At 45.0% G+C, this 22130-nt stretch overlaps 1 protein-coding gene across 11 annotated transcripts in view; it reads left to right on the top strand.

The window, feature by feature from the left end:
• Nucleotides 1-8463, top strand: part of Mtmr3 (myotubularin related protein 3) — a 130383-nt gene extending 121920 nt beyond the window's left edge. For 4 of the 11 annotated variants that reach the window (XM_076547045.1, XM_076547037.1, XM_076547038.1 and 1 more), the window contains 5 exons: nt 669-2067; nt 3281-3391; nt 3815-3903; nt 4596-4622; nt 6362-8463. In XM_076547045.1, coding sequence (XP_076403160.1) covers nt 669-2067; nt 3281-3391; nt 3815-3903; nt 4596-4622; nt 6362-6533 — 1798 coding nt within the window. In that variant the 3' untranslated portion in view covers nt 6534-8463. Of the gene's footprint in view, nt 1-668; nt 2068-3280; nt 3392-3814; nt 3904-4595; nt 4749-6361 lie in introns of all 11 variants that reach the window. The other 7 variants (XM_076547041.1, XM_076547036.1, XM_076547040.1 and 4 more) reach the window with 4 other exon arrangements.
• Nucleotides 8464-22130: the final 13667 nt, after the last annotated feature.

Raw genomic sequence — 22130 nt, 5'->3', positions numbered from 1 at the left:
TTGAGAAAGAGATTTATTTGAGGAGGAGTCCAGGAGAGTGGCTGCCTCTACCAGGTGGGAAAGAACAGCCCACAAGTGACCAGGCAGGGTGATTTATATAGGATTTCTTAGGGGCGGAGTTTCTCCAGGGAGAAGATTTTCTGTCCAGGGATTGGTTAGGTTTTTTTATGCTCAGAGATTGGTTAGTTTTTTGGGTTAGGGACAGAGGTGGCCCTGATTTCAGAGCCAAACTGTGTTTCTTTCACTGGCCTTTCTTAGCTTTTTGGCTCTAATTCTAAGGCCAGGGCATATTTTTTCATTGGCTCTGATTCTAGGGACCAAGTGTTTCTTTGGCACTGGTTTCAGAGTCAAGGCATGTTTCTTTGGTTCTGGGTTCAGGGATAAAGTGTTTCTTTCTCTGGCTTGGGTCCCAGATCCAGTCTGTGTTTCTTTCCCTGGTCCTGGGCTCCAGGGTCAGGGTGGGTTTCTTTAGCCCCTTTCCCTACAGGGACTGACAGTCAGGCAGTGCTGGTGGAGAGCCCCGCCACTCTAGGAATCGGAGCCTCATTTCAGAGATGTTGCTGTAATGGTCCAGTTGTGAAACGGTGGCTTATTAAAAACCTCTTTTCCTCTACTGTGCTCCTAATACCCTCTAAGATTCTCATTTTCCCCAAACCCTTTTCTTTTAGGCTACCCAAGACTAGATCATTTGACAATCTGACCACAGCCTGTGACAACATGGTGCCGCTGGCCAGCCGGCGCAGCAGTGACCCCAGCCTGAATGAGAAGTGGCAGGAGCATGGGCGCTCACTGGAGCTGAGCAGCTTTGCTGGATCTGGGGAAGAGGCGCCTGCTGTGGACAGCCTGCGGAAGCCCAGCAGGCTGCTCGGGGGTGCTGAGCTCTCTGTAGCAGCTGGTGTGGCTGAAGGGCAGATGGAGAACATTTTGCAAGAGGCCACCAAAGAGGAGAGTGGGGCAGAAGAGCCTGCCCACAGGGAGCACCCTGAGGTGCCAGAGGTCAAAGAGGAGGCACTCCTAGCAAAGGAGAGCAGGATGGTGGCCGAGGGCTCAGATGTCCTTTACCAAGAATCCAAGCTGGATGATGCTACTCTAAGAAACCATCTAGACCCCAGCCTGCCTTTGTTCTCACAGGATATTCCTCAACAGCAGGATGGGCACAATGTTCTCTCTAGTTCACTCCAGGCTCCCCTCAGGGGAGAGGACTCCCAGGAGGTCCCTGTGGAACAGCCTCAAGTAGAGAATATTGCAGAGGACAGGGAAAATGTAGCTCCTGCTCTCCCAGTAGATGCAAAAGTTGGCCTTGGTACCTCACAGTCTAGTTCTCTGCTGCCTTCCCAAGTCCCATTTGAGACAAGAGGATCACACACGAACAGCTCCATGCACATGTTACTAGAAGATAAGGTAAAGTCAGAGAGTGGGCCCCAGCTCCATCACAGACCTTGCCTGGCAAGCAGTGGTAGGTTCAGTGGCAAGGACATGCTTCCCATGGCTCCAGAGCCCAGGTCTGCTGAGAGGCCCCAATGGGACTCTGTGCTATATAGGACTTCATCCCCTGGCAACACCCTCAGCCTGATGCGGGCTCCTTGTGCCTTGCCGTTAGACAAATGTAGACAGGGAATTGTGTGCAACGGTGCCCTAGAGACTGAAAACAAGGCTTCAGAACAGCCTTCAGGGTTTGGCACCCTGCAGAAGTACCCCACACCCAATGGGCACTGTGCCAATGGGGAGGCTGGGAGGAATAAGGACTCCCTGAGCCACCAGCTATCTGCCACCATCTGCAGCTCTGCTCACTTGTACTCAAGGAACTTGCACCACAAGTGGCTGAATAACCACTCAGGGAGGCCATCCACTACCAGCAGCCCTGACCAGCCTTCCCGCAGCCACCTGGATGATGATGGCATGCCTGTATACACAGACACAATCCAACAGCGTCTACGTCAGATAGAGTCTGGCCACCAGCAGGAAGTGGAGACCTTGAAGAAACAAGTCCAGGAGCTGAAGAGTCGCCTGGAGAGCCAGTACCTGACCAGCTCCCTGCGCTTCAATGGGGACTTTGGAGATGAAGTGGTAAGTTAGGTCATGATTCCTTTAAAGCTATCCAAAGAGACAACACACAGGCCAGGTGCTCTATGCGCCCAATGCATGGTTATTGAAACAGATTTTGAAAAGACTAGAAAGGCCTTAAGTTGCCATGTTGAGAGATTATTTGGGAATTAGCCTTGGCCATGGAGACAGCAGTCTGCCTCTTTTCTGCTGTACTGGCTTTCCATTCCTTCTAGGCAGTGAGGAGGCAGGGAGGGAGTTGATGCATGACATGGGGTCCTGTGTCAGCCAGGCTTTGAGGCTCACACCTGTAATCAAGCACTTGAGAGGCTGAGGCAGAGCAATTCCACAGGTTTGAAGCCAGCCTGAGCTGCATAGTGAGTTCCAGGCTAACCTGGGCTACAGAGTGAGCCTCTGTCTCAGTTTATTCCACCATCCAAGAAAAAGACTGTATTTTTAGAAGGGCTTGCACACCTGTTCACAGTGGCATTTGTGGAGCAGTGCTAATACTGTTATGGTGGAGTGTTTGTCCTGCCTTCCTCACTAGGAAGCTGCCTGCGCTCCCAGACTCGGGGAGCTTGGAGAGCTTCGCTCTTCTCGAACAAGTGTTTGTGCCCACTCTGTGGCAGGTGCTGGCAGGAGAAATGGAGAGAAGGGATTGATTTGTTTTTGTTTTTTTGTAAAGCATTGTTGAGGGCTTAGCACTGATGCGGCTTGGTGGCTAGAAATGAGGGTGCCCAGGTTCTTGGGTTCCCAGAGGAGCTTTCTTCTTTGATGGGGCCTGACATCACAAGTGTAAGGCAGCTTCTGGAGTAGTCATCCCAGATCCATTGACTTAAAGCCAAAGGAACTTCAGCTTCTCTTCATGTTAATTAATAATGGTTTCTCAGTGTCCCCAAGAGTCCTTCAGAAAAAGGAGAGCACACCCAAGTCACTGTGTTCATTAAGTGCTGGACTAGATCAGCAGGCCCACCAGAACAGCTGACACAGGGCGGTCCTCCTCCACCTCGCTCACTTCACTCGCTCCTGGACCCTCAGGCCGCTTTTCTTCCACTCAGTGTCACTCCACAGAGTTCATTAGCCGTCTGAGGCCGGCCTTCTCTGCACCTGGTCAGGCCAAGTCTGGATGGCTGGTGTCACTGCACATTCGGAACCTTAGCACTCAGCCCCCAGTGCTCTCTTCTGCCGTTGGGAGGAGACAGGTTCATTCTGTTCAGCTGTGTTTGTTTGCCAACAGACTTCAATCCCCGACTCGGAAAGCAATCTGGATCAGAACTCTTTGTCTCGCTGCAGCACAGAGATTTTCTCTGAAGCCAGCTGGGAGCAGGTGGATAAACAGGACACTGAGGTACAGGCTCAGCCCCTGCTCTGCGTGCCATCCATACAGGTGTCCTACAGTTCTTCTCCACTCCAGTCCCTGCCCTGTGCCCCTCACCAAGGAAGAAACTCCCAGGAGACTGGAGCCTCTGCATCTCTGTCTGAAAACCCACATCCAGCAGTTCTAAGCCAGGGACACTCAGCAAACTGGCCCCCTCTCTCCATTGCCTCTGCCAGCTCTCATGGCAGCCCAGGTGCCACTGCTGCCATGGCGTCTCGGGAGGCCAACAGTGTGGACACCTTCCTTGAACTGCTCTTGTCAGCAGGCCTGCTGCGCTGCTGTCACTGGAGCCCATGTAGTCCTTGGGACTCTTGCTCCCCCTGGTGTGACTGTTGACGACTGGAGCTGACTGGCCCACCTCCTGTCACTAACCTGGTCCCATGTGTTTTGCAGATGACCCGTTGGCTCCCTGACCACCTGGCTGCCCACTGCTATGCCTGTGACAGTGCCTTCTGGCTCGCCAGCAGGAAGCACCACTGCAGGTGCCCCTGGGGGGCTTTTCGGGTGGGGTGGGCTATGGAGTCTGAACTTGGAGATCTTACCAGCAGTGTTCTCTGTGAGCTGCCCTTGGGGTCACATTTCTGTGTCTCTGAAATTGGTCCTTCCAGACTGCATTTGGGAACTCTGTTCCAATTCAGTGATCACTATTAAATTTTGAAGTGTGGACATAACTTTGTTTCGTTTCTCAGATTGTTGAGATAACAGCTACCATGCAGATAGATCATCATTTCTTATTTCCAGCATAAAACTGATCATGGCTACTTTGAGCAAAAACCGTTTTCTAGCTGTGGGCAGGGAGCCTAACTTTCCTACTTCTCTCTGCTCCCTGCTCCCTGCGCTGCTGCTGAGCAGCTGTGGCTGGGGAGTAGTAGACACAGCTGAGGGCAGTCTCCAGTCCTTGCTGCTCCTGACTTCTTTCTCCTAGGTTGAGCAGTGAGGAACTGAGGCTCCTTTGCCCTGGCAAGGATGGTCACTGTCTAGTAGATGTTTAGTGTTCCGATAGGAAGTTTTTCATAGTCGTACAGTGGCCCACATGTAGAAGTGAGCCTGGATTGAAAGTGATGGAAAAAATATCTTTGTAGACAGACGACACTCTTAAGACCATGGGTCTCCCCCACCCTGCATCCCTAGACCAAATGGCTTCTCCTCTGAGCTCTTTTTCCCCTCCTTTCAGGGACACTGACCGTGTTGATCAAACGTGGTGAGCATTTGCAACAACTTGTCTGTGATGTCTGCACACCCACAATAACTTCTCCACACTAATGCCGCCATTCCCTTCTCTGCACTCATTGGGCTGAAGCCTGTAAGGGAGAGCACAGGCAGGCAGGTGGGCATGGGGATCCATAGCAGCTGATTATAGAGACTGCCAGGGGTGTGTCTGCTGCAGCCTTGTGCTCCCTCTGGACTGTCCGGGCCACTGGGCTGGTACACTCTTGATGAGAAGTGGTGCTTCTGCAAGGCTGATCTTTCAGGGGAAGCCAGTGGGTTTCAGGACTTTTTTGTGGGGGAGAGGGCATAGTCATTCCTTGATGCCACGATGGTACCAGTAACTTTCAAGTCAAATGGCATCGCTTCCTTGTTTTGTTTTTATAGAGACAGAATGAACAAATACGATCTTTCCAGAGAATTAATTAGCATGCATGACTCCACTTAGGTTTTTCAGGGTCTCCAAAAGGAAGTCAGATAGAAAAGCTTTATTGATCAAATTCATGTCGGGCTTTTTAAAAAGCTGAACTTCAGCAGGTATGCCAAACGAGTACAGGCATTCAGAAGATTTCCTGTTCCAGTGTTCAGAATCACAAGTTCTTGCTGACTCATGCCTCTTAGAAAGTTGTAAAGTGCTTCCTACATTCTAGAAACGAAGGGCTTGTGTTCTGGCTCCCTGTCCTATTGCCCTGTGTTACACCTTCCCTTCTACAGTGTTGCTTTGTCTCATGTGGTCATCAGTGTCCGCTCCTCCTGTGCCCGAGTGGTCCTTACCCAGTGTGGTCTGCATTCTGAGGAGCGTGGCTGAGAAGTTAGCGCAGAGGAAGCTTTCCTATTAACTTCCTCTTGTCATCTCTGGAGAGCTGTGTCAGGTACCTTGGAGTTTCCTGTGCTGAGCTGATGAGTGTTGGTTTGTACTTTAGGGCTCAGCAAATGTAGGATTGTAAGGTGGGCAGAACTCATCCTGTGTTGGTTGCCTTTCCTGTATGTGTTCGATGGGCCTCTGGCTGTGCAGACCCATGCTGCACAGATGCAAAGAAGTAGGGCTTTTGGTGGAAAGGAGAGGGGAGCCTGGAGATGCATGGGGCAGGGCAGTGAACCATAGCTGACTGACCACTATCTAATAGGGATGTATACATGCATATGTTTCTCCGTGGCCTGTCCTCCCACCTCCCTTTCACGCTGAGCATGTGTCCAGTGCTGCTTTGGCTTTTAGCTTTGCATGCTGCTGGCAAGAGTCTGCATCCAACTTGTCTATGAGGCAGTGGCCATTAGGCAGGGTTCTTCATCCCCAGCTGGGCAGCATAGTTGTTTCTCTTCTTCGAGGGGTCCACAAGCCAACTCCTTTTGACATTGGACTCCCTGTGACCTCAAGCTACCCAGATGGCAGTACCAAGGTCAGTGCAGCCACTGGGTTTGTCCCCAGGTCAAGAAAGGGCACTGAGCTGGCAGCTGCTTCAGTGCTGGGCTCATTTACCCACAGAGAGCTCTCCTGAGCATCTTCCTGTGTATCTGACAGCCTTGTGCCAGAGTGGTGAGGCAGCCACATGTCATCCTTGGCCTGAAGTGAAAATGACTCCACTAGGTAGACTTGTCTTCCTACTCAGCTTCTTCCTGGCCCGGAGAAATGAACATGTTTCTTGCACATTTAGACTATACACATCAAATGCTACTTTCTGAAGTTGGAAACCTAACAGCTGAAACTAATGTTGTTTTATTTCTTTTTGTCTCAAGGAATTGTGGGAACGTATTCTGCTCCAGTTGTTGTAACCAGAAGGTTCCAGTTCCTAGCCAGCAGCTATTTGAACCCAGTCGAGTGTGCAAGTCTTGCTATAGCAGCCTTCATCCCACAAGCTCCAGCATTGACCTTGAACTGGATAAGCCTATTGCTGCCACTTCAAACTGAAGCTCAGTGACCTGAGGTGGCAGAGGCCATGCTGCTGTTCCTTTAACAGGCTCATCCAGAGCCGGGGCAGTCCGAGAGGCCCATACACTTTGGAATGGGGGCATAGAACAACCTGTACAGAGATTGGGATGTACCACTGGATTGTAAATTGATTTTTGTTTCATCTTCCCTTCCCTTCCCTTTCCACGATCCCTCTTTGCCTTCTAAAAAGAAAAATGTCCCCAGTTGTCTTCTTTTTTTTTTTTAAATGGAAGCCCAGAGGTTGCCAGGCCCTATAACTGCTGAGCTGTTTGCTGTCAGGCATGCTGAGGGATGGCTCAGTGCTTCCCAGTAGAAGGAGCCAGAATGAAGAATGAGACAGCAAGACAGGAAGTCCGCTTACCATTAGTGACCATTCCTCACATCACAGCTGTGTCAGAGCTGACCGGTAACCCTTTGCTGCTGGGGAGGCTGGAAGGACCTTTCTGGAGAGTGCTGTTCCTGAGAGAGACAGGGCCATCCCACCTCATAGATAAGAACAGGATGGCATTGGGAGGAAGGACACATAGAGGCACCCCACAGGCCTCACTTGGAAAAGAGAGGTATGTGCTTCTTTTGAGTTACTGAGGGCTGGGTGGCTGACATGTTGGCCCACATTGATTCCATCTTTAACTTGACCAGATTGGGTAGGGCTCCCTTTGCCTCCTTTGGCTTCCTAAACACCTAAAGGTGCAGACTGGCCAGAATGCAGTGTCCTGCTGATGTGGTCAAGGCCTGCACTGAGCTAGGCACCTGTGAGCTCTCTCTGGGGCCTGGTCCCACAATCTCTTCCTCGGCCAACACAGGGAAATCCAGACTCAGGGTTCCACAAGTCCCCCATTCCCAAAGCAGACCAATCATGCATCTCCCCTTGAGGGACAGAGTCCCACAGTTACAAAGCTCTCCACACAATCAGCCCTCCTCTTCCTCTACTTCTGGGGGCAGAAGGAAGGACCCAGGAGTCCCCTGTCCTGCTTCTGGCTGTCTTGAGTGGTCACGTGTCTGGCTTTTGCTACCAGTGAAGAGTCACTTGGTGACTTTAGGATTCTTAGAAAATGGCATGAGGAGATTTGGGGTAGGTACCTTTCCTCAGTGACCTTTGATGTGGTCCAAAAAGAGCCTTAAACCAGTAATTATCTGTGGTGGAGGTGGGTGTGGGAAGGGTGGAGAGCAGTTCTGGTTGGTTGTGCTTTGAGTTGCTGGCATCTATGTTTGTGCCTTCCCCACCCCCGGGGCCATGCTTGGCTCTGCTAAAAGCCGCAAACAGATAACAGAGCAATTGTAGTGTGAGGGCTGGGTGAGATTGGGGGGACACCTCAGTTCTAGCCTGGCCTGTTGCCATGCCCCTCTCCTTTGGAAACTGTTACCTGGCCACGGGTGTTCTGTGTCTCAGGAAGGTGGTTCTGCATGTTCCCGAGTGGGTGCAAGAAGCCCAGAAGCCTTCCCTAGCACTGTTGGCTGAGACGAAGCCCAGGGTATCAGAGCACTGCTCATTCCTCCAGCAGCAAGTCACGCAGAGGCCTCGTCTAGTGAAACAGGGTCAAGTTTTCCTCCATGCTTGCTGTGGTCTGGAGGTGCGGGTGGGGGAAGGCTGGCATAATTGAAGATTGTGAAGTTTAGTGACAGGTGCCAAGAGGTTATGATACGGGTTTCTTGGGTCTGTTGTACAGTGTGAATAAATGCTTGCAGCTCTTAGCCCCTTTTGATCAATGAAGCACTTTTTTATTAATATTTTCTTTGTATGTAAAGGAGGAACCGTAACTCTCCGTAGCTGTACATATAACCCTTTTCTCCTAAAGAGGAGTCAATGCTCCTATATTTTTCATTTTTTTTTTTGTCAAAGCAAGAAGTAAATACTTTAGAATTGTTAAATATATAGATAAAGTGAATAAAGTTGAGTGTCCGCACGGTGGCATCTGCTAATGAGTTCTAATTCTTTGTCCTGTAGTTTAATCTCTCTGTCCTTTTACCAACAGCACCCCCCCCCACACACACACACACACAGGAGAAATGGTTTGAGGAGCAGCTGGGAGTTTGACCTTTGGCAAAGGAAAATGACACATTTCAACTCTAGACCTCGGCAAAGGGACTTCCTAACATGCCCAAGCACTCTAAATCATTTCCTTCATGAGGTCTCCCACCTGGGCACCCTAAGAACCAGCTGCACATCTATGGTAGTTAACACTACCTCTGGCCTCTAGAGTCTCTCTGCCTCCTCCTCTTGTAGACAGGCTGGCACATGTGTGAGGCTGCTGACTGAGAGGGCACGGGTCCGAGACTGTTCACAGGGCCTAGCAGCAGCAGCAGCAGCAGCAGCAGCGCTGCATGCCGGAGGCTTTCTCAGAACCACTTCGGTACCTGGCACATAGCAGATTCGGATTGAAAGGCAGCCATCGAAGCACCTACTTGTTTTCCGGCAACCAAAGAGCAGTGAGCACCCTTAACCACAGGGTCATCTTTCCAGTCTCTGGGCCGTGGTTACATTTATTTCTCTCTTTGTTATGTGCCTATGTGTGTGTACATCTGTGCGTGTGGGGTGTGTGCCACAGCACACACAGTGGTGATCAGAGGAAAATCTGTAGCAGTCAGTTCTCTTTCCACCATACCATGTGGGATCTGGGGATCAAAATCGAGTTGTCAGGCTTGGTGACAAGCACCTTTACCAGCTGTGCCATTCTGTCAGCCCAGTCTTTTAAAATATGGTGCCACAAAGCCTTATCGCCAAACCCTGGTACCAGCTTTTCTATCAGAAACCTTACCATTTCAAGTCTTGCCCTTCATTTCCCTAGAAAAAGGCTAGTTCCCACACCTTTCCTTCATTGGTTCCTGATGCCCTGGACTCTGCTCATGTCCCCAGGGACCATCCACCCACCTGGCAGCCTTCCCCCCGCCCTTTGAGACAGGGTTTTGTAGATGTAACCAACCGTCTTATTAAATAAGAAACACAGAAACAATGTAAAAGAGAAAGCCGAGAGGTCAGAGCTCAGAGCTAAAATCTCACCCTTCCTCCTGCTGTCCCAGCTTCGCGAAAAAAGAGACCTACCTCCTGTCGGTTCGTATTTTTAAAGTATGTTGTTCTGCCTTCTCATTGGTTGTAAACCCAAACACATGACTGCCTCGTCACTGTCTGAATGTACAGCCCCCTAGGTCTTAAAGGCATATGTCTCCAATGCTGGCTGTATCCCTGAACACACAGAGATCTTATGGGATTAAAGGCGTGTGCCACCACCGCCACACTCTTGCTATGGCTCTAATAGCTCTGACCCTGAACACACAGATATCTATGGGATTAAAGGCGTGTGCCACCACCGCCACACTCTTGCTATGGCTCTAATAGCTCTGACCCTGAACACACAGATATCTATGGGATTAAAGGCGTGTGCCACCACCGCCACACTCTTGCTATGGCTCTAATAGCTCTGACCCCCAGACAACTTTATTTATTAACATACAATCAAATTAATATTTCAGTACAAATCAAAATAATATTTCAATACAATTAGATTACCACCACATTTCCCCTTTTCTATTTTAATAAAAAGAAAAAAAGCAAAAGGTTATGACTAACAAAAGAAAAACTATATACAAAAGTACAATAACTATATACAATATATACAAGTAATAAATACCTAAACAGGTATTTGACGAATCAGAGAAAATAATTCCATTATCTATCCTATTTTGATAATTCCAAGATGTATCTAATGTACTTTCTATCCTAATTAATTTTCAACTATAACTAACTAATCTTCAACCATAACTAACTAATCTTCAACTCCCTCAGAGACCCAAGAAGGGAATAATATTAGCTAACAAAAATAAAAACAGGAAGTGCATGCAAGCAACTTCCAAAAAAATTTTGTGAGTTGACAGAAACAGCCAGCTGCCTGGGCAGTCACCTGAGGTTTCTCCGCAGTGTTGGGGCATCATCTTCAGCCTATAGGCTTAGTGTATCTGACAGACTCATTTGTGAAGTAGGATGTACACAAGGTCAACAGTTCAACCTCACATTGGGTGAGAGCAGTCCACGTACCAGAAACACCTGAATTCCACTAGTGTCCTGTCATGATTCAGGATTTTAAATTCTGGAAATTGTTGACAGTTTTTTAATTCAGCTGTCCATTCTTCTTGGCTGTGTATATATGGCTTCATCTCAGCATCCCCTTCTTCTCCACATCCCTCTATTAAATGCCAGTCTACTTTTGAGAGGCATGAGCTTTCAGCTGCTGTTCCATTGAACAACAGAATCCATCGGCCCTCTGCCTGTTAAGCTGCCTTCGAAGAAAAGGGCACTGTACCTTTTCCGGATGCGAAGGCCACTTCAGGGATGGGGCCATATTGTCCTGGCCTCAGAAGATGCCTTTTGATAAAGCCATAACCACACTTGTTTTGGCAAGAATCAGTAGTCCCTTGTTTCGTGATCTGTCTGTCCATTTTGTCCTGTTGATTCGAGGATACTTTGTTGTCCAGTGGCTAACTTTTGCCAGAATGAAAGTTGACTCCATATGCAGTTTCTTCAATGCCCATATTTTCTCTAAAGTAGATTGGTACTGCCAGGAGCCGACATGTCTCAAAAAAGAAAAATTTTCTAAGTTATTAAAACATTTTAAATGCCATATTCTGTAGATCTCTGAAGGGTTTGAAGATGACCTGTCTAAAACATCTCTGCTCAATTTTTAAAACATATCTAATATGACTACAAGTTCTATGATAATGTCTAACTACTAGCTTTCATTTCTTTATATCCTGATAGTTGATAATAATAACATTCAAGGATCAGAAATTTGCATTACATTGTTAAATGGATGGAATAAATACAATTAGAAATATACATATAGCATTTTCTAACAATATCAGTTTCAAATTTGTGTACAATATAAAACAATTCAATCCAATGTAAAGTATTTAAAACTAGTAATTGTCTTTCTCTTTTCTTTCTTTTTTTTTTTTTCCTTCTTTCTTTCTTTCTTTCTTTCTTTTTTTTTTTTTTTTTTTAAACAAGAACCTTAAATCTAATCTCCTTTGCTTAGCCTTTTTCCTAACCCTTGACAATAACTTGTAACCAACCCCCCTAAATACTGAAAATTATCCCAGACCCAAAACCCATTAAAAAGACCAAAAAACCACCCGCCCCACACCACCTCTTTGGGAATGTGGGCGTCGTATTCTTAAAATTGCTTCCTGCTGGGTATGGGCGAAGTTTTCTTTATCCTGAAAGAAAAATTTTAGGTTAATTGTCAAATTCTAGGAGAGGTAACTATATCCTTCATTATCCAGTCTGTGTATAATGCCAAAGTTTAGGGTTTATCTCAAGTCCTTATTCAAGTAGTCTTTGAGACTGAATCATCTCAGCTAGTCATCTCAAAATTGCTCTGAGCATCTTGTAGTTCATAGCTGATCTGTGGATGATGTTTGTCAGCTTAATATTATTATTGTCCACGTGGAATTGTTGTTGTTGTGGGGCCCCATCTTCTTTCTGGAGACTTCAGTTGATGTTAGGCCAGGCCGTGATTTCCTGCAGAAAACTGATAAGAGACTCGAACACAAAAACATATATATGCAGCTAGCCTTTTTTCTAGAATTAGTTAGTACTCTATGTGACCATTCATATCTTAACAAAGTTTAAAATGTATATATATATTAATATAATATATATTAATCTTGTAAATTTTGATATAAAATTTATACTTTGAGAACAGTTTAAAGAATCAGAATAGAATCAAAGAGTTGAGATTAGTAATAGAATAGTCCCTTAATTAATTTTGCTTTTGTCCTGTACCATAGCAGAAAATGGCTCTTATTCTGGCATGATACAGGGAGTTTGCATTTTCCTTTTAACAACATGCTTGATTTTAAAGAAGGAGAGAGCCATTCTCCAACTCCAAAGTCAGCTTTAAATTTTAATTGAACTGGGACTGTTAGAAGACCAATAGTGTTAAATCTTTAGAAAAAAGCAGAAACAAACATTTAGGAAGACATAAAATTTTTTTAGATAATATATACCCATACACCGTTTCACTCTGTTTCTTGGGATAGATGATTTGTCCCTTTTCTTCAGTTGTCTCATTTGTCCAGTGTTCTTCAGATTCCTTAACCTTCATTCTCCTAAAAGACAAAAACAAAAACCTTTCCCCAAGACTAATTTTGGGGATGTTTCCTTTTGACAAGTTATTATCTGATGAAATGAAAAGGCATGTGTTATTGATACAAGTTAGTTTAAATTGGATGTTCATGCTGGTTGATGAACTATCACCTCCTCTAATTAAGAGGTCTCTCTTGTTCAAATCGAACCTTTATCAATTTTGATGGTACCCACAGCTTATCTTCTCCTGTAGAAATAAAAGCAAAACCACGTCCCCAATGTAATACATACCCTGGTTTCCATTCTGAGGTCAGCACATCCTTAAAGTATATAGGCTGATTTAATTCTGTAGTTTTTTCTATTATCCAATGTCTCTCTGCAGCTGTTGTTCCTTTCTCATTGGCATTCAGAAAATTCAAAGTTAGAAGAGCATTATGCAGTCTATTTCTGGGGGTTTTTGTTACCCATTTCTGTTTATTTAGCATATCCTTTAGAGTTCTGTTTGATCTTTCTATAACTGCTTGACCTGTAGGATTATGTGGTATGCCTGTAATATGCTTTATATTGTAATAAGCAAAAAACTGTTTCATTTTAACAGAGACATATGATGGAGCATTGTCAGTTTTGATTTGTGCAGGTATACCCATGATGGCCATAACTTCTAGCAAATGAGTGATTACAGAATCAGCTTTTTCAGAACTCAAAGCAGTTGCCCATTGAAATCCTGAATAAGTATCGATAGTGTGGTGTACATATTTCAATTTTCCAAATTCTGCAAAGTGAAACACGTCCATCTGCCAGATTTCATTTCTCTGAGTACCCTTTGGGTTACATCCTGCTGGTAATGGCGTCTGATTGTAGAAGGAACAAGTAGGACATTTCTTTATTATTTCTTTGGCTTGTTGCCAGGTTATGGAAAAATCCTTTTTTAAACCTTTACTATTAACGTGATGTTTTTTATGAAATTCTGAGGCCTCCAGCACATTTCCTATCAATAATTTATCAATCTCTTCATTGCCTTGTGCTAGAGGGCCTGGCAGACCAGTATGGGATCGAATGTGAGTTATATATAAAGGATGATTCCTTTTCCTGATTGTATCTTGTAATTGAATAAATAGTGAAGTTAATTCTGAAGCATCAGGGATAAATTCTGCAGTCTCAATATGTAACACCACTCTTTCAGCATACTGAGAGTCAGTTACTATGTTGAGAGGTTCTGAAAAATCCATTAATACCAACAGAATAGCATACAATTCTGATTTTTGCACTGAATTATACGGACTTTGAACCACTTTACTTAAATTTTCTGATTTGTAACCTGCCTTTCCTTCTTTGTTGGCATCTGTATAAAATGTACGAACTCCAGATATGGGTTTTTGCCGTACAATTCGAGGCAAGATCCATTCAGCTCTCTTTATAAGATCAATTCTATTGCTTTTGGGATATTTGCTGTTAATTTCTCCCAAAAAATTACTGCAAGCTCTTTGCCAAGGTTCACTTTCTGTCCATAATTTTTCAATGTCCTCCTTAGTTAATGGTACGACAATTTCTGCTGGGTCTATGCCTGCTAATTGACGAAGTCTCATTTTTCCTTTGTAAATCAAGTCAGAGATTTTTTCCACATAAGTTTTTAATTTTTTATTTGGTTTATTTGGTAAAAATATCCATTCCAATATAATATCTTCCCTCTGCATTAATATTCCAGTAGGAGAACGCCTAGAAGGTAAGATAACCAAAATGCAATCCAGCTTTGGATCAATACGATTCACGTGTCCTTCATGCACTTTCTTTTCTACCAATGCTAATTCTTTCTCAGCTTCAGGTGATAATTCTCTTGGACTATTTAAGTCCTTGTCACCTTCTAAGGTTTTGAACAAATTAGTCAGTTCATCATTTTTTACCCCAACAATAGTTCGTAGATGAGAAATATCTCCAAATAATCTTTGAAAATCATTAAGAGTCTGTAGTCTATCTCTCCGAATTTGCACCTTTTGGGGTCTAATTTTTTGTAGCTCTATTTTATATCCTAAATAATTAATAGAATCTCCTCTTTGTATCTTTTCAGGAGCAATTTGTAATCCCCAGCGAGGCAAAATTTTCTTTACTTCTTCAAACATTATTTCTAAAGTATCTGCATTTGAGTCAGCTAGTAAAATATCGTCCATATAATGATAAATTATAGATTTAGGAAATTTTTTACGTATCACTTCCAATGGCTGTTGTACAAAATATTGGCACAGAGTTGGGCTATTCAACATTCCCTGTGGGAGGACCCTCCATTGAAATCTTTTAACTGGTTGAGAATTATTATAAGTAGGCACTGTAAAAGCAAATCTTTCTCTGTCTTTTTCTTGTAAGGGTATTGAAAAGAAACAGTCTTTTAAATCAATAACTATGAGAGGCCATCCTTTTGGTAACAGAGTAGGCAAAGGCATCCCAGATTGTAGAGAACCCATTGGCTGAATTACTTTGTTAATTGCCCTAAGGTCTGTTACCATTCTCCATTTACCAGATTTCTTTTTAATAACAAATACAGGAGAATTCCAAGGGCTGGTTGATTCTTCAATATGCTGAGCATTTAACTGTTCTTCTACCAGCTCTTCTAAAGCCTGGAGTTTCTCTGTTGTTAAAGGCCATTGCTGGACCCATACAGGCTTGTCTGTTAACCATTTTAAAGGTAGAGCTGTTGGTGTCTTTGGAAGATCATCAGTTATTGTGCCCTGTTCTTGTATAATATGGATGGCTGGTGACCACTCATTAGAACAATATCTTCTAATATTTCTCTCAGTAACATGTGCTAGTTTATGATTTGTTTCTGAGATTGGAGGGATGTTAATCTGAGTATTCCATTGTTGCAACAAGTCTCGACCCCACAGGTTCATAGTTATGTTAGCTACATATGGTTTTAATTTTCCTCTCTGTCCTTCTGGACCTATACATTCGAGCCATCTTGCACTCTGTTTCACCTGAGATAATGTCCCAATTCCTAACAGTTGAACGTTTACCTCCTGAAGAGGCCAAGTTGGATGCCAAAATTCTGGTGCAATTATGGTAACGTCCGCACCTGTGTCTACCAGACCAGACAACAAAACACCATTTATTTTTATCGTTAATTTTGGTCTTTGTTCATTAATAGAAGTTTGCCAAAAAATTTTCTTTATGTTTTCTCCTGAATTTTCTATTCTCTCTGTTTCATCATTCTGACCAGCATGATTTATTCCAATAGGCATTTGGTTATTTAATCGCTCTCCAGAGCAGGCATTTCCTCTATGGCTGCCGGAAAGGTTTGAACTGGATTTGCACTGGGGGCCTGCCTGAGGCCCCTCTGGGAGTTTCCCGAAGACTGAGGCAAAGGATTACCCTGTCTGTCCTTTGTTGATCTACATTCGTTGGTCCAGTGTTTTCCCTTACCACACCTTCTGCATACTCCAGAAGGAAGGGGCATTCTGTTGCCATTGTTCCTTGAAGAAACATTGTTTCTGGAAATGACCTGTCTACAGTCCCTTTTCAAATGTCCTTGCTTTCCACATCCAAAACATCTAACACTCCTCAAACCTTTTGAAATTACTTCTCCTACCCATGTATCATCATGCTCATCAGCTTCAACATTAATTGTTTCTCTAATCCAATCTTCCATAGGTGCAGATCTTGCCCTTAATGGCCTGATTATTCTTTTGCATGCTGCATTCGCATTCTCAAAGGCCAAAGATTCAATTATTGCCTTACCAGCTTCTGAATCCGAGACCGTTCTCTTTACTGCTGAAGCCAGTCTTTGTAAAAAATCTGTAAAAGACTCTTTTGGGCCTTGCTTCACCTTTGTAAATGACTCAGATTTTTTTCCTGGTTCCTCAACTTTGTCCCATGCATTCAAGGCTGCCGTTCGACATAAAATTAGGGTTTGGACATCATATAAACATTGTGCTTGTGCTGAAGCATATTGGCCTTCGCCCATAAGCTGATCCTGGCAAACTTGTACTCCTTTATCCCTCCACTGTTTTTCTATGTTTTTAGCCTCCTCCTTAAACCAAGTCAGAAATTGAAGTCTCTGGCTGGGTTCCAGAACACCTTGTGCGAGGTCCCGCCAGTCCTGTGGTACTATCCTATTATATGTTGACCAAGTGTTTAACATTTGCTTTACATATGGGGAATGCATGCCATAAGATACTATTGCCTCCTTAAACCTTTTTAAATCCAACATTTCAATTGGAGCCCAAGTATTTTGTGTAGCTATTTGATCAGGCATCTGCTGTACTGTTACAGGATAAATTAAGGGTGACTGTGTGAAAACAGGCTTTCTTTCTGCAACCTTATGATCCCGACTTGAAACAACTTCACTGTTAATTTCTTCTGTCTGAATTTTTACAGGTTTAACAAGTTCTTCTAACGCTGTTATCCTGGCACTTAAATGGACTATCTTTTTAAATATTAAAATGTGGATTATTATAGTGATGAGGTGCATAATTCCACCAATACTAATATTATATAGTTGTTCCATTGCCAGACTGCCTAAAATTTCGAACAAAAACCAATTTTCTTCCAATGCACACATAAAACCCATTTGTTTTTTAATGTGGAAAAAAAATTCTCTTTTAGATAGTTTCCTTTAAAATATCTGATATATTATGACTTACCAAATCTGCGTAGAACAGTAGAAATCCGAGGGGATTTTCAAAGCAGCCACCTAGTGTCCCAGGTGTAAATCCAGAGAGAGAGAGAGAGAGAGAGAGAGAGAGAGAGAGAGAGAGAGAGAGAGAAAAGAGAGAACGCACAAGAAAGCGTAGCCGGCTAAAGCTTAAATGCAGCCACGTGTTCCCTCTTGTGCCGAGTCAAGGCTTGGGTCTGGCTTCCTTAAGCTCCGACCACGTGCGTTGGCTTTACAGGCAGGGCAGGTCTGAGTTGTTTGTAGCACCGGCTTTAGGCAAGCTGCTCACAGACCTAGGCCCGGGCTAGAAGTTGCTACCCGGACTAGGACGCCAGCAGCTCGGACTAACAAGCCGATCGCCGCCGGCCGCCGTGTGCCGCCGCTGCCGCCGCCGCCGCGGGCCGCCTGCCGCCCTTGCGGGAAAGCGGACCTGCCGCCAAGCCAAGCAGTTTTTAATGGATTCTTGTCACGTTGGGCGCCAGATGTAGATGTAACCAACCGTCTTATTAAATAAGAAACACAGAAACAATGTAAAAGAGAAAGCCGAGAGGTCAGAGCTCAGAGCTAAAATCTCACCCTTCCTCCTGCTGTCCCAGCTTCGCGAAAAAAGAGACCTACCTCCTGTCGGTTCGTATTTTTAAAGTATGTTGTTCTGCCTTCTCATTGGTTGTAAACCCAAACACATGACTGCCTCGTCACTGTCTGAATGTACAGCCCCCTAGGTCTTAAAGGCATATGTCTCCAATGCTGGCTGTATCCCTGAACACACAGAGATCTTATGGGATTAAAGGCGTGTGCCACCACCGCCACACTCTTGCTATGGCTCTAATAGCTCTGACCCTGAACACACAGATATCTATGGGATTAAAGGCGTGTGCCACCACCGCCACACTCTTGCTATGGCTCTAATAGCTCTGACCCTGAACACACAGATATCTATGGGATTAAAGGCGTGTGCCACCACCGCCACACTCTTGCTATGGCTCTAATAGCTCTGACCCCCAGACAACTTTATTTATTAACATACAATCAAATTAATATTTCAGTACAAATCAAAATAATATTTCAATACAATTAGATTACCACCACAGGGTTTCTCGATGTATCCTTGGCTGTCCTGGAACTCACTCTATAAACCAGGTTGGCCTCGAGATCCGCCTGCCTTGTCTGCGAAGCACTGAGGTTAAAGGTGTGCGCCGCCGCCGCCACCCAGCCCATGTGGCCTAGTTAATCTCACAGTGCACTTGTGCTGGTGTTTCTGCTTCTGTAGCTGCCCCTGTGCTCCTTGCTGCTCCCTGGGTGCAGGAGTCTTGGAGTCCCAGCTCGCTGACCTCCTGTAACACTTGCTTCCTAGAAGACCGGGTTACCGGGCTGACAGTAGCTCAATCTTGGGGCATTTGTGAACATTGGTAAGGTTCATTCCCCAGCCTCCACCGTCCAAAAAAGGAATTTTCAAAATGGGAGCCACACTTCCATATGACTGTGTTAGTGGCTCATTGGAGGCTCCTTCCTCCGATGCATTAGGTGTGTGCGCACCATCATATGCTTACCCTCTGCCTCACCCCTGCCCTCCTGGGACTAGACCTCTACTAACCCAGCTCTGCCAGCTGGATGGAGTGAAGCATCTGTGAAGTGAAGGACTTCCTGACTTCTGTGCTCCTCAGCCTGCAGGATCTGGGAAACTGGCCAACACTGGTGCCAATTTGCACGCTTCCCAACGGCCAGAAGTAGAAGTTGCCCTTCCAGTTGTATGCTGTGGTTGGATGCCCCACTTGCCTTTCTTGGACTGGGAAGATGTCTCCGTTTGGTCTGTTTATGAAGCTTGGTTGCAGTTCTGACCACAGCAGGTAGCAGTGAATCCCAGCAGCTCAAACTGCTATACCGGGCTCTGTGTGATGCCAACAGAAAGGTGAAAGGGTGGTTAGAAGGGCATCCCCAGTACCTTGCCCATTCTGTACCTGCCAGGTAGACTGGCCAATCAGAGCATGCCTTAGGATCCCACCTGGGCTGAAGGCAAGAGCCTCTGTCTGCTGAAGCCCCCACTAACCTTTCACCCTGACACTGTTACCCCTCCCCCATTATGGAGACCCTGGCCGAGGCCCCAGCCATGGGACTTTGCACCCATCAGCTATAAATATACCCTGTGATTCATTTGACATGTCATCGGAGGCCAAAGCTCTGTCCAGGCTTCATTAGTGGGTCAGGTACATCCCTGTCTCACTGTTCCATAAAACGGCATGTTGTCTTTAGCATTATTTGTCCTCAAAAATATATCACCTTTTATGAAAAAAATCAAGTAAATATATTGGAAGGCTTATCCAATAGAACTGGGACCTGCAAAGCTTCTCAGAGTCAAAAGGGAGAGCAGAGTTTAAAAAAAAGAAAGAGAGAGAGAGAGAGAGAGAGAGAGAGAGAGAGAGAGAGAGAGAGAGAGAGAAAGAAAAAGAAAGAAAGAAAGAAAGAAAGAAAGAAAGAAAGAAAGGAAAGAAAGAAAGAAAGAAAGAAAGAAAGAAAGAAAGAAAGAAAGAAAGAAAGAAAGAAAGAAAGAAAGAAAGACAAGAAAAAAAATGGTGCAGGGACCAACAAAATGCCTCAGCTGATAAGGATATTGTTGTTAAGTCTGGACCTGAGTTCGGTTCTTCAGAACCTACATGGTGGACTGAGAAACTAAGCACTGTGTCCACATGCATGCTTGGCAGGAGTATCCACTTCTACATAAACATAGAAACATACAAAATAGATGTAAAAAAATATGAAAACATTTCTGTCTTGGAACTATTACTAAGACAATCACTTTCAGCCTAGCTGAGAGCTGTTGACAGTTGATGGCTGGTAGGAGAGGGAGAAGCCCTTTTCTCCAAGAGCAGGGTTATTGGAGTTGGGAAGGGGATAGAGAATTAGGTGGATCTGGGAGAAAAGGAGGGAAATGTGACCAAAACACATTGTATACATGTATAAAATATTCAAAGGATAAAAATATTTAAAAACAAGAATTAGGGGGCTGGAGAGATGGCTCAGCAATTAATAGCACAGGAGGATCCCAGTTCAGTTCCTACTATCCACATGGTGGCTCACAACTGCCTGTCACTCCAGTCCCAGGGGAATGAGGTGCCCTCTTCTGGCCTCCTTTGGGCACTGCACACACATGGTGCACACACTTACACTCAGGCATATAAAATAAAAAGTATCCTAAACTAATTTTTATGGTTTTGTTTCTTTTAATTTTATGTGTAGGAGCGTTTTGCCTGCATGTATGACTGTGTGCCACAAGCATGCCTAATGCCTGCATTAGTCAGAAGAGGGCTTCAAATCTCCTGGGACTGGAGTTAACAGATAGTTGTGACCACCATGTGGGTTCTGGGAATCAAACCTAGGTCCTCTGGAAGAATCAGTGCTCTAAACCACTGAGCCACCTCTCTGGCTTCCTAAACTTATTTACTTTATTATTTAATATGTATAAATGCTTACCTGTGTGTATGTCAGTGCCCCGTGTATGTGCCTGGTGCCTGCAGAAGCCATAAAAGGGCATCAGATCTCCTGAAACTGGAGTTACAGTTGTGAGCTGCCATGTGGGGGCAGGAATTGAACCTGGGTCCTCCAGAAGAGCAGCCAGTGCTCTTCAGTTGAGCCATTTCTTCAGCCCCGCCTCAAACTCATTTTTAACTGACAATTTGTTTTAATTGCCTTTTAAAATCTTGTTTTGCTAATCCCAGCACTCGGGAGGCAGAGCCAGGTGGATCTCTGTGAGTTCGAGGCCAGCCTGGGCTACCAAGTGAGTTCCAGGAAAGGCGCAAAGCTACACAGAGAAACCCTGTCTCGAAAAACCAAAAAAAAAAAAAAAAAAAAAAAAAAAATCTTGTTTTGCAATGCTGGAGGTGCAGCCTAGGGCATGAGCTGGGCAGGTGCTCTGCCACAGAGCTGTGTCCCCAGCCCTTAGCTTTTTAGCTCATAAAGAAAACTGCATTATTTATCATGTGCTGATTTTTTTCAGTAACAGTCCATTTTACTAGCAACTCACTGAATCTTCTAACTGGAACCTGCATCCATTGGCCTCATTTCCTGAGGACTTTGTTAAAGTAAGTATACTTCAATAGGATGGATTTGCAACTCCAGGGTGATTGTTAGCACAAAACACACATTTTAGGTGTGTCTCTCTCGAAATTATACATTACACATAGCACTTCATGTTTGATCATCTTTGTGAAATTCCATCATAGGCATCCTCAGCTTTTCACCCCTTGAACTTTTATATCCAGATCACCGTCATGAAGCTCCCAATTGGTTATCCCTGTGTAGCTAAGGGGCTCCCTCAGATCCCCATTTCCTGATGAACCACTTGGCCTAAGGTATGGAAGGCTGCAGGCTTTGTGGAACTTTACCCTGGCTCATATTTCACTGCGTCGCCGTGGATGTTCGGTGCTGGGACAGGTGGCTGTGAGTGGAGACATTGGACAGCAAAGGAATTAAGAGGAGAGTTGCTGGGAGAATGCTGTCATTGCCAATGGACAATGTTAGTGCTCCTCTACACTCTGCTGATTGCAGGGACATAGCTCAGAGAAAGGATGAAACCTGTACAGATGAGCTAGCCGAATTAGGCCAGTGTGAGTCTGGGCAGGAGTGCAGGTGTGCGAGCACAGAGCCAGGGTTAGTGAGTGAGGAAAGGCAGCAAAGACGTTAAACACCAGAACATGTCTTGTGTCAGCAGGGTGAGTTGAGATGATAAGGTTTACTACAGATAAGTACTACGAAAGTATTCCCCACAAATTTCTTGTCCACTCAGCGATGCAGACACTGTTGTATCTTTATCTGAAAGAAAGATAACTGAGCCGGTAGAGCTGTGAAACTCCATGATCAA

The sequence above is a fragment of the Peromyscus maniculatus genome, chromosome 10 (genome assembly GCF_049852395.1).
Source record: "Peromyscus maniculatus bairdii isolate BWxNUB_F1_BW_parent chromosome 10, HU_Pman_BW_mat_3.1, whole genome shotgun sequence".
In the NCBI taxonomy this organism is placed as follows: domain Eukaryota; kingdom Metazoa; phylum Chordata; class Mammalia; order Rodentia; family Cricetidae; genus Peromyscus; species Peromyscus maniculatus.
Note: the sequence above shows the minus strand (reverse complement) of the source record. Positions and strands in the feature narration are given on the sequence as shown.